The sequence below is a fragment of the Amia ocellicauda genome, chromosome 3 (assembly GCF_036373705.1).
Source record: "Amia ocellicauda isolate fAmiCal2 chromosome 3, fAmiCal2.hap1, whole genome shotgun sequence".
Lineage (NCBI taxonomy): Eukaryota > Metazoa > Chordata > Actinopteri > Amiiformes > Amiidae > Amia > Amia ocellicauda.
Window position 1 is genome coordinate 34,384,213 of NC_089852.1, and position 13,404 is coordinate 34,397,616.

Here is a 13,404-nt window from a genome sequence, read left to right on the forward strand (position 1 = left end):
TTGTTAAAATAAATTTCATTCATCCTACCCCCACCCTCTACACCAGCTCCCCTGTTTCATGGTGATCCCCATTTGGGAAAGGGTGGTAATGGGATACCCACATTTGTACAGGGATGTAATATCCCGTTTACACAACAGCTGGAGAATCCTGATTGCTCACAGTAATTGCTTAGGATTTACAGGCTGTAGGGTCTGAATTTATAGCTTGAGCCATAAATCACAAGCTATTACTCAGAAAATACAAAAAACAAATATTCTTATTTAGTATTTTATTTAGAATTAGGTTTCACATTGTAACAAAATTATATTATTCTATTTCATAGTTTGTTTTTTGATTGTTTTAGTATAATATGATAATTAGTTATGTGATTATATGCATATTTTCAACTAGTTCACACACGTATGCTCCCTTAAAAAATGTGAATTAATCACAAGGGAGTTGCAGTTTCCTGTATGTGTTCCTGTGATGTCACAGCTGACAAACAAAACAACTTCCCAGTCATTCCCTCAACACAAATAACAAGAACAGAGGTCTGAGAGGTAAAAAATATATATTTATGTTATTGTCATAGGTATTTCCATGAGACTGTATTAGCTTCTATTCTCAATTCTTCGCTACGTTTCTATAGCATCACTGTGAATCTTATGATTAAGGAAATGACAGACAGTTCAAAAAATCAATGTAGCCCTCTGTGCCTATGAATAATTGCTTGAGGCTGGCAGGGACCCATGTACCAACCAAGTATTTAGCAGGGGGTATTACTTCATCATACTCAGCTCAGTGGTGCTGTAACAACCTCGCTCCTGCCTCCTTCGCCTCTTCCACTGACAGCAACGCAGTGTCGAAACGACAGCGTGAAATTAAAGCCCCCCCACAGCTATTTACAACCTGTCTGCGTCTCATTTCCTCCTCCCTTTGGAGACACAGTTCCCATTCTCTGCTGAGTCCTGACAGCTGTCTTTTGTAGTGAAGCTTCCCCTGACCTTTGTCTGGGGCGCATCTGTAATGAAATTCAGCGGGCTTGCGAAATAAAGCATTAATTGGATCTGCTGTCACACAGCGGATACCATTTATATCTTAATATACACACCCACCCCATTAGAGAAATAGCTGCATACATCTTCCCATGCCTTTCCTGAACGACTTGCTTCTGCCCTGAGGATTTTTTTTACTTTATTTCTTTGCCCTATTTACCTCATGGGCAATTTTCAAAATAAATATTTGCCATCCATCACAGGAGGCCTCCAGCCAAGACTGTCAGAATCTATTACCAAACTTTGAAATGCCTAAAAATGGGTTTAACAGCTGCTTCATATAACTCACATGTTTCTGAGTCTCATGCCCATCTTCACAAAAATAAATTATAACTTATTTTGCTTTTATGGTATAATTAATCCTTGGGGAAAATGATAGAAGATTTGTCACAGAGGCTTAGGAAATTGGGATTTTTACATTATTTTTTTGACCAATCCTGCTAAAGGAAACCAACTGTATTGCTAAGGGTTAATGAACTTTGGAAATTCAGACAGTCAAAATCAGCAAGTACTTGTAAAATGTGCATTACTGGTAAATTATTTTGTGGAAAACACACTAGCATTCTGAACAGAATTACTTTTGAGAAGAATTAAGTACATCTAATCTGTTCGTAACCTCGAACTCAGAAGAAAATATATTTTTTACTTTGCTTTACCCACAATGCAACATCAGCATGACATGCACTTAACACACACTGTCACAAAAGTCACCAAGTTCAGTGTAGATGCTAACAGGAAAGTGAACCCACTACAGCCCTCAACCATTCGTACTGTAGACCTCAGCAGCGCAAACTGTATTTCTGTCAGGCGTTTTTTAGCTCGGTGTGAGAATGCCAGCACTGTGGTGTGTGGCTCTCCCTCTACTAACTCACAGATAGCGAGAAATTATAACTCTCTCTTGTCCAGGGAATCCAATGTGCTATATATTACTGCCAGTGGTTTTCACCCACTTTTCGCACTTACAGGCTTAAAGACCTGACAGGAAAAGGCTGATAAAGGCTGCCCATCACCCTTTACCTCTCAGAGAGATCGGAAACGCTGTAGCTGTCAGCACTCGAGATATAAATACCAGGAGCAGACACAAAGTCAAAAGCCTGGATATGGACCCTGGGAGCTTCACGCCCACTCACTGCAATCCTCTTCTCTAACATTTACGAAACACATCAGGTTAGACATGGAAAGGCCTTTTGTACTGGCCAGACTGCAGACCACATCGCCCAGCTACTGCAATCTAATATGGGCTTCTGACAACGGCCATGCTTCAACCTGGCTCACGTCCAGGGAGTCCTGTATGAGCCACACGGGCGTTCCTCTGATCTGATTATATTGTTATGCGGCTGGTAATGCTACATAGTTCCTTTAAAACAAAGAGCTCATCATTGTTGTGCCTTGTGACTGTTTAACGATGGAGTCTTTCATATGGGTATCTGTTTGACCTGATTTTTAAGCAGTACTTTATTTTTCCTGTCATATTGTTAAGAGTCAGGTGACACACTGCTGAATGTACATTTAAGTTTGAAGTGCACTAATGGAGCTTTCAATCCACAACCATGCAAAACCTGTATGAAGGTTAGTGAAAGGCCTAAAAATACCTTGATATAAATTCATCTTCATATAAACGTATATTGTAAAATCAGCAATCAAACTACTATATGCTTAGACTGCAGTTATCACAACAAGTTTTCAGAAGGTATTCCCAGAAATTAAAATGATAGTTTATGAAACCCTAAGATATCTAAAACACTTTGTTAGTCTGACATTTGTACAATATAATTAGGTGTGCAGAGTCTCAAGCTGACAGTTAAGTTGTCAAATCATTGAATGTGAAAGTGAATTACTCAAAAGCTATCATTTCAACTTGCCCTGATGAATACAAAGGAAATGGCATTAATTGTTAATGCCACCCTGTCCTCATGGTTAATGGCGAAAGCATCATAAAGGTTTGGAGATTGCTCATTTGCTCTGGCAGCCCTGCCCAGACATGATTATATGCATTACTTAAAACTCCATGGAGAATTGAGCAGATCCATCTTCAACTGGCTCACTACATCATCGCAGATAATGGTCTGATATCACAGAAGACAAATGTAATCAATACGTTTTCTGTCTCCTTGGCATTTGTACAAAATGTCTGCCAGCTGTCACTTTGATGTCTGTGTTGGAGGGAGTTCCGTTGTTGCTCTATACCTGTTGGCCATTGAGGGTAGGGACAAATCATCAAATAATAATAATGCAAATAATAATAATAATAATAATAATAATAATAATAATAATTATTCCTCTACATTAAGAGTCCATATAATTATTTACCCATATGTGCATTGTGTTCAGGTTTAGTGGTGAAGGTTTTTGAAAAAGTTTAAATAAATAAAAATATACGTTTAAAGGACTTGATGTATGTGTGCTCTCAAATCAAGAGAAGTAAGAATGTTAACCAGAGCATTCAACTTCTAATGTGTTGTGATTGCAACACTAATAGTATTTAATCAAACTGTTGGAACCAAGAACAGAACTGAGTATGAATATTAAAAACACTGTCAAATTGTGCAGATTTCAATGGGAAATGCACCAACACTCACAATCACAAAAAGAAAAATTGCTAAGCATGTGGGCAAGAAATTTCACATACAGATTAAATGTGCTGAAAAACAGCAGGCGAAAAAGCAAGCGCCACAGCAGGGAGGGCTATCAGAATCTGGGGGGAACTGTTCCAGACCCTTTATATGATTGAATTGAATACATTCTGTGCCTGATTTGCTAAACAGTAGTCATTTATTTTAAATACATTTGGCATAGTTATAGGCACAGAAATTCTCCTCTGAACAGATGTCCACTCATTTAGTGAGACGTATTGACATTCCTGTGAATTGACGATCACATATATTCCAGGTGATCACAGTTTCTTATCTTTTTGTAATCTCAGCATTGTATTTCACTGTTGTCAGTGAATGTCAATTAATTAGGTTATAATTAGGTTATCTAATGAAAGAGATAGCCATGCCGTGCCGTGTTAGACTGAAAACAAAATTGGTGTTTTCAAACAGTAAATTAAAACTATAATTAGACACTTAGTTGGAGGGGCAACAACAAAATGCAAACAAAGTAACAACACAAACACCCAAAAAAAATTATTAAAAAAAAAATTACTTTAGCAATATCTAAAGTATTATTCCATTTGTATCAACCAAAATTAAATCATCTCAGTTAATAGTTTTCCTTGTGTAAGGCCAGATCTATGTGGTATTGTTTTTAAAAACATTATTCAAAAACATCAATCTTTGCATCTGTAGTTTAGGCAGACTAGTTCAATAATGCAGACCATTTATCATGTGCGCAGCAGTCAAACATCAATTATTCAGTGTTCAAAAGAGCTGAAAAAATCCCTTCCCCTCCAGAGCCCTTATTCAATTAACACAAAGCTTGTGCACTGGGCAGGACCTTTCTTGGGTGGGGAGAGGATCTTGCAGGAATGTGATGCAATACTGGGGAAGTATTACTTTAGTGAGGTTGTCTGCTGCAATTTTCTGCATCTTTCTGTAACTGTTCTTGCATCTGCTGTAAAATATTGTGTGTGTGTGTGTGTGTGAGAGAGAGAGAGAGAGAGAGAGAGAGAGAGAGAGAGAGAGAGAGTGTGGTGGTTCTATGTCTTATACCATATGGTACTGGGCAGGAAATTGAGTCTCTTCAGATATATGAAAAATAATCATCATTCTGAGATCACTCAGGGGAAGCCATGTTTGATGCCAATGAAAACCTTCCCATCTAGCAGTTCCGCCAGTATCTCTACAACCCAGTGGTCAGTTGAGAGGAGTATTACAGCACAGCTCAGCATCAGCACTTCTATAAGGCAGCCACGAATTTGAATTCATTAGACATTTTCACATGGTTGGTGATAGAATCAATCAGTCTGTCAGCAAGATTACAAACTGGGTCAATTCTGGTTACCACAAAAGAACCTGTGCTTCATTGTTGCTGTAATTAGATGTATGCAACAGCCTTAGTCAAAACCCGGGGAGAAAATAAGCTGAAAATAGCGCTTTAGTGCCACGGTTTCTTTTTACAGCCTCCCTTTATGCAGCAACAAACAGAAAACAGACATTAAAAAGAAAGGTCACATTTTATGGTGAGTAGGTTCCATTAACAGGAATTATATAGCCATTGGCATGTTAATTTCCTGCACATTTCCATCTTTGAGTAGTGTCTGATGATAAATGGCAAGGTTACCATAATGTCATCATGGGACCTAGTGTAAAAGTGATCAAGAGAAACAGTGCATCACTATTTGCAAGTTCTTATGGAAGACATAAATCAATAATAAATAAGTGATGATTTTATTGGCGTAAATATAAAATTTACTGTGCATTTTCATTGTGATGCCGTGTTGGGTGGAGAGACTTCCCCGGATGTCAGGGGCAGGGGAATAAACAGTTGAACCTGCTGCATTCTTCTTTTACTGGCTCGCCCTCGATAAGATGGGAAGCGACTCACTTCCGGGTGTGGCGAGGCAGGAGGAGAGCAGTGTGCAGAGTGAGAAAATTGCGAATGAGCAAATATTTGAATTGATTCAGTATGGCAATGGATCATATTTTTGGACTTCTGAATAACACAAATGTTGGTAAAGACCTAATACTCTGAGATGTTTTATGCCACCATATCATTTTTTTTGGCATAGCCCTGTTGTCCTGATGGAAAAACACATGGAATAAATTACTCTTGAATGTTGTCCTCCTTTGCTGATAGGAATGGCTATAAAATGTTATTAAAATAAAATATAAAAATCTGTTCGTGTTTTTGAATATGTTGTGCCTGTGGAGTTAGTGTAAGAGATTATTATCATCAACATAACAGATGTTTGACACGTGTCTGTCTCTAGTGACCCTATATTTAAAACAGACCAAGTACATAGGCCTGTAGTTTTTTATTTCACCATTTAGCAATATTGGGGCTTTGGCACATTAAAGGGTGCACAACCTCTGAATGCAACCTGATCTGAGGCAATATCTGAAAAGGCAATGCATTAGCATCTCCCACATTCTCTGAACTGTCAGAAAATGATGGATTGGACCAGGAAAAATTACCCTATGGGAATACTGTTAGCAAAAGCTTTCAAACCTCCAATTTGATTAACAGTAGCTAAGCGATGTATTGCACCATCATTTACCAGAAAATAGTCTCACTTTTCTTAGTCCATGTATATACAGAGGATTAAAAATGTGTCATGCAAATGTTCTTTCAGCAAGTGAATCCTTTAAAATACTTAACCAGAATTGCTTTGTTTTTTGTTCTAGTTTGTGTGCTATGTTTTATACAGCAATGGACTTTCATGAAAAATCATGAAAAAGTTTAAAACAAAATACATTTAAACTAATAATAATAATAATAATAATAATAATAATAATAATAATAATAATAATAATAATAATACAAAACTTAGGTAACAGTTGGGACTGAAGACTCTATCTCAGGAAGTTGTCCACATCATGGTGAAAAAAATAAATAGAAAATGACAGGGCTCATTTTGAAAGGTTCAGAGGTTCATACTGAAAATACATAGTGACAGGTTTTCAAATGGTGCTGTTACAGATACAGAGTTATGGTGTATCAAAAGTGGATATGCATGAGTGGATCAGGTTGCTTTGAGCAGGATTACCTATTAAAGGTTGTGACATGAGTGTATGAGGTGTGTCACGCAATTACACAAAAATAAAAATAAACCACATCCCACCTGAGGCTCAGTGTGAAGACTCAGAATGTTATTTTATTGTTGCCAGCTATGATTGCCAATAGAAGTCCACATCCCTGCAACATTAATTCTAATTTGGATTTTCCATTTCAGTCATTTTCACATGGGTTCACTGTGTTTTATATTCAAATCTAATGAATGAATCAACAAACCTTAATTGTAGGCCACTTTCTCTGACTAGAAAGGATGACAAAATTCTCAAACAAAGGTACAAACTGCTCTACAGCATAAAGGCTGGGGATGTTGCAGATTTTGTACACTGAATAATAATTTGTATTTCCTTTGTTGTTGAACAAAAACTGATTCACCCAAATGAAAGCATTGTAGGCGAATTATCCCTGTTATGTAGCATACTAGAAATTGCCATTCAACTACGCATATATTCTGGCTGTACTACAGTCTAAAACTAATAGGCAGCATGCATAGCAACACAGTTACAATGTTTCATTTAATTTAGATGTAAATAAGGGGGCATCTTGTCAGCAAACTTTGACATCCACTTTGAATCCATTTATCAATTAATCCATGAATTAATTTATTCTGAGATAATAAACCAAGAGCAGAATATATCTACTATGGGGATCGGAAGGCGCTTGGCAGAACAACGTCCTCATGTCTGTTGGTTATAGTACAGATCTGTATTATCTGGATACATTGTGCCTTCCACAGTATAAACGCTAAACTTACCTACTGTGTTCTTTTTCTGCTCCCTCCAAATATGTCTTGTTTACAGTCATAATGCATTGTATACATTAACATTTTCCTTTGATTGTTATAGCGGCTGAGAATAGGGCGTGGGCTTGGGCCCCAGTGCTCTCCGTGCCCCAGACGGTCGATTCCCTCATGCTCACACACAATATGTTAAATGTCACAAAAGATCACCTATGTCAACATTACAATATAAAAATCAATGATTATGTATACAGTTCTATATTCTTACATTCAGATTTTGTCTCATGGGAAGTACACAGGAGGAACAATGTAATGCCTGGGGTTTCAGGAACAAATTTGGTATCTTGATGAGTAAAATAAGTGGGTCTCATAAATCTCAAGAGAATCTTTTATCTAAATGACTACAGAGAATTAGCGATTGACAGTCATTTTTGTTTTTGCAGAGCATTTAAGGTTTTCCAGGGAAAGTCTGCAGGGCTCATCTCCCGAATCCTAGAACTCACTTTTTAAGCATAAGGTCAATGTGGGATTGCTGGAAAGCAGTTTTGTAAATAATCAAACAGTTTAACGTTACCAAAAAGGGATTTAATTTATTGGTTTAGACTCTCCTTCATATACTAACAATGAATATCCAGTTTTCTTAGACACAATATGGCCTTAAACTGTTGTTGCAGCTACTTGCTAAAACTTTGGAATAGATGATACCCACAGTATACTGGGACAGACCCTCACCTTTATTGTCTTGTGGTTGGTTGCAATCAGTCTCTTCGCTTTGGGCCTTAGGTGTCTCACTGGAGTCGGCAGCAGGCACGTCGGCTTGTTTGGGCTCTTCCTTCTCTGCAGTTTCAACAGCATTCGGCGATTGGGCACTTTCAGTGGAAGCACTGGTGGTGGTCGCACTTTCCTTGGCAGCTGGTTCCTCTTTGTTTTCACTCTCTGCTGCGGGTGCCGTCTTCTCTCCAGGGGAGGCTACATCCTTGGCCTTATCCGAAGCGTCCGTTGCAGCGGCGGACTTATCTTCCTCTTTGCTGGATTCTGACGCAGCAGGGTCAGCGGGAGTAGTGGCAGCAGGAGTAGTGGCGGCCTTTTCTGCTTCTTCACTTTTGGCTTCGCTGTCCGCTGAGCTCGGCTCGGTTGTGGCATCTGCAGCCGGTTCCTTGTTCTCTACAGCTGGAGAAGAAGCCTTTTCTCCTTTTGTTTCCTCGCCCTCGGCCGTTGCAGCCTCTGGTCCGTCCACCTTCTTCTCATCCTTGAGCTTTTTTCGGATTATATGTCCGCGGAAGCTAGCCTGAATTTTAGTTGCAGCCTTGTGGGCCTTGTCTTCGGGTTTGTTGCCATCCTGCTCAATTTTCTGGTCAGCCTCTTCATTCTTCTCAACCTGTATTAACAATAAATGACAATCCATGGACAGTAAGCAAGGGAGATCTACTTGAAAAATTAAATACAAAACACAGGTGTGAGGTGCAAATCAGGAAAGGACAGCAAAATCAACTAAAGTACCAAATGGATTGTTGGGATAATTAGTTTTTTCTTATATTTGAGGTTTCTAAGACCTCATTATTTTATTTGTGACATAGATATATACTGTTATTTCAAGTAAAGTATTGCTTAAAGCACTGAGCACATGATCACAACATTTCTATGTAAGGCCATAGTATTCTGCAACACTAAACACTTGTCCTATTGTCTCCTTACAATATTCTCCTTTTTCTTCTCAGGTATGATTAAATATCAGATTCATTCATTGGAAAACGTACTTTGTATTGCTTAGGTGTCATTAATCTTATGAAGTTGTACCCATTAGCCACAGATAAATGAGATGCTAGCTCATGTGGGATTAATGATTTAATAGGATCAAATTATTTTAGATTCAGCTGAATTATCCGGTAGGCAGTGATTACATATTCATCTATTTGATCTATATAATTAGTGGTTTGTGATATGTTAAGTTCTTTCAACTCTAAAGACAGACTATTTTGATAATGCTGTTTTCCCCAGTCTCTAGATAATACACATTTTCAATTAATTTAAAGAGAAAATAGAATTGTGAATATCTATTATAGGATCGTGGACTAGATGGTGAGATCCTAATTTGTGAGCCATATTTCCAGAAAGAACAAATACACAGTTCCTCTCATAAACAGTGGGATTACAAAAAGTAGCATTTTGGTTAAACATTTTCCTCATAAAATATCTGGAAACATTGCAAGGACCAAAAACAATAGTAGTTTTTCTTAAACAAACAGCTCTGATATGAGCTTTTAAATGTGACTATACAGGTAGCTCATTTAATTGAAATGTTGGAAAAGATGGAAAAATGCTGCTTTGAGGTTGAAATGTAATATTCATAAAACATTTACCACCACTCTTTGTTTAAACCTGTGTTTCCCTAATCAGAAGAAAACATAATGAAGTTAAGAAATATCAGATGTGTCTTTCAGGATGATAATCAAAGAGTCCCTTTAGGTAATTTAAACAATACACAAAATTTCCTTTAAGTCTGAATGAGGGATGTTGTTGAAGTTAGTAAATCATCCATCTACATCCAAGTCACTGTAGAAACATACTTGAATTAATTTCACTATTAACATCTTGATTGATAACAGACTGTAGACTGACCGCCTGTCATTCAGCTTGAATTAAGCAATTAGATCATCAGAAAAACAAAACTAAAAACTAAGAATTGTATTCACATACATGAAGTTTATACAGGACTGGTGTGTGGCCTGCCCTTATCTTATTGCATCCATCACCAGCTGTGTCCAATGCTGTCCACAGGGAGTCTCATTGAGTGAAGGAGCAGCATGATATTCTAGGAATTCTGATTCGTCAGTCAATCAATTCGTTTCTATCCTAGGGTTTGTAACCAAACTATAAAAGGGAGTCATCAAGGCTACTGTTGCCCTGTAAAGGATGTATATATTTTACCTTTTAATGCCTATTTATATGTGTTTTAACCAGTTCATACACAAGTCACAGGAGTGGGGGGGAAAAGTATTTTGTCCCTTCAAGTGAGTGAGATATGGTTCACGGTGAGAAGGTGAGCAATAGCCAATCTTTACAAAGGAGAGAGATTCTATGATTAAGTCACGTAATGTGAAAAAGTAGCAATTAACTTTTATAAGTAGAATCTGATTCAACTGGTAATCCAATAAAAGCAACCCACAGTATTGGTCTTATATCAGCGGTCAGTGGTCATTATGCTGATATTAAGGCCATTACCAACTGATAAAGTTGGTTACCATAGAAACACTTGCTCAATCTTTAAGGCCTTTAAATGCTAATATTTCAAATATACATTTATAAGGAAAATGTATAGAAAATGGAAACCTTTTGTGAAATATTTATAGAAATATGTTGGAGATAGTAAAAAAACAAACAAACACCACTCTCTCTGTTTAATTTTTAGCACACACATCCATATAGATATCTGCCTGAGGCATTCTACAGCAACGTCTTACTGAACAGATGAAGTCCTGACCGTCGATAACCCTAACCATCCTTAACCTTTCACTAGCACGATGCTAAAAACAAGCCCCTGAGCCATCATTCTGCCTTCACAAAGAGACTATGTAAGCACGGTCAGGACAGCTGCTTTATTACATTGTGTCAATTTGATACACAGTTGTGATATTCTGGACTAAATTGCTATAATAATTTATTTCCACAGTAATAAAGTCTGTATAACTGCAGGCAAAACTACACAATTCGGGAAATGGCCCCAAGGGTTGGGGGTGCCTAGGTTGTTGGCAGTGCAGATGTGCTTTGCTGCTTTGGTTTTTCACTCTGATATTTTATATCATTTATATACGTCACTAGGGGTGAAACTGGTGTCTCTGTGGAAAACAAATAGGCCTCAACAATGTGACAGCCAATGAGACAATCGTATAGTTGTACAAAAGCACCTTCCGTGTGACCTGAGTAATGTGTAGAGAAATGACAGTGGACTGATTAACTCTTTATGTGTTTATCAACAAGACATCTGCTGAAGCTATCCACTCAGAATAGAAAATACGCTCTTTTAAGCATTTTGACTTACCATGGCACACCTTTTCAAGTACATGGTTTGCCATTACATTATTGCTTTTCCTGGAAGGGTTGCTCTTGCAAGGTTCAGGACGGTTTTATACTTCGTCTAAATTAACTACATGGAAGCAGAATTTACCTACAGAGAAATGCAAGCCCATAATGTAAGAGCTCTTCATATACACTTATGGATATGACAGTGAAGTGAGAACATTTATGCTTTCCACTCAATTTGGATGTCAAAGAACAATTACTCCTTCTGGGCAATGAAGACCCTAGCCGATTTTAATAACCTTTGTGCTTTACCACTGCAAAGTCTAACTCTGTGCCTTGAGCCTGGCGAAGGTGTTGATCGTCTTCTTGCTGTAGCCTACAGATATGATGGAAATTTCCTTGTGCTAAATTGAATTAGTAGTTAGAGGCACAGAAGGCTAAGTGGCTCTTATTATCTGTGGAAAGAGCAAAGTATCAATGCAGCGCAGCATGCTTCACTGATTCACCAGTGCAATTGCTACAGGAAACAAAATGTCCATTCTTGTTTATTTGCAAGTACAGTGGATTCCCCCCGAAACATTTGCTGCAACACGGAGTGATCTGAATAACACCTTACTGGGGCATCTCTTGGGAAAGAGATATTTCTGCACATGCCTGTTCAGTGGTCTCTTGCCTGTCCATGCATGGGTGGATGCAAGACAAACGACGGAAATAAATAAGCAGAGGTCATGTGAAATAGATGTCTGGAACCCGGGTGAAGAACACTGTGACTAATATTCAGTATTTATTAAATGTGTGCTTTACAATCTGGAAGGAAAAAGCAGTGGGAGTACCAGCGGTAGTGATTTTCACTTTTAAATATAAACTGGTCTTATGTAAATCTATAAATAAATACATGTTTTGTAACTAAAAGTTTTAGATGATCTACTTTGAAATGACAGCGTAAAACAAAGTCGTGAGAAAACTGATCTGGCTGGCCTTTGACAACCACAGTTCGATCCCTCAGATTACAATGAGCAGATTGTGTCAGATTAAAGACACAGCTGAGTTTGAGAAAGTTCTGCCTCTGTAATTGTTCTGCAGGGATGGCATTCACACCAACACCCTTCTTGTAATCCTGGGTTTTGCCGTGATCTAGAGTTGTCAAGCTGTAAACCAAATTAATCTTTTTACTCACATGCTCACGTTGCGGCTTTAAGATGCTCTGTAGATTAAGCACGATTTTACCAGGATCCCTACTTTACCTTGCTGTGACCCCTACATTAAACATAAGCACATGAGACAAGGGAATAAACGAAAGGCCACTCAGCCCATTGAGCCTCATTCCCTTTATTACATTGCCCCCAAGCTGCTGTTTAATTGCTTTCCAAATGACCTAAGTGTCTCTGTCACAGCCATGTTCGTGGTAGACTGTTCTTCACACAGGCTATTATCCAACCGCTGGCCCATATGGAAAAAAAAGCTGTCAACTTGCAATTGGCCTGGCTTTATAAATTGCAATAAACTATGATGTATTATTCAGAATACCTTGTCTCTCCTATTTCAAAAATAATGTACAACTACAGAATGAATGCATGTGCTTTTATAATCTTAAAAAAATATATAAGATTCAATTGAAGTCAAGGTATGGTGTTTTTTTTGTAACTGTAACTGTAAATGTAAATAATTGTTTTGCAAGGAATTCTGGGAATTCTGGAGTCACAAATAACAAATGATCTGTGTTGGTCTTTGCTAATAACTCAGTTCATCTAACTATAGCTTGGAAGTTTTACAGAAAAAACACCATCACAGTTAATGGAAAACATTAATTGTCCAGTTATATTATTCCCAGTGTTAATAACCAAAGCAAATGAGTTTTATGTCAGTGCTATACATATTGTAGAAGTATTGTAGATTCGGTATTCAGTACAAGATGAATCTTACTTTCTGTTTTC

The 13,404-nt window shown here is 37.8% G+C and overlaps 1 protein-coding gene across 1 annotated transcript in view; it reads right to left on the reverse strand.

Annotated features, from left to right (window-relative positions):
• Window positions 1-13,404, reverse strand: part of gap43 (growth associated protein 43) — a 37,590-nt gene that overhangs the window by 14,042 nt on the left and 10,144 nt on the right. Inside the window, exon 2 of the mRNA XM_066699131.1 lies at window positions 8,183-8,828. Within this exon, the coding sequence (XP_066555228.1) occupies window positions 8,183-8,828 (646 nt within the window). The remainder of the gene's footprint in view (window positions 1-8,182; window positions 8,829-13,404) is intronic.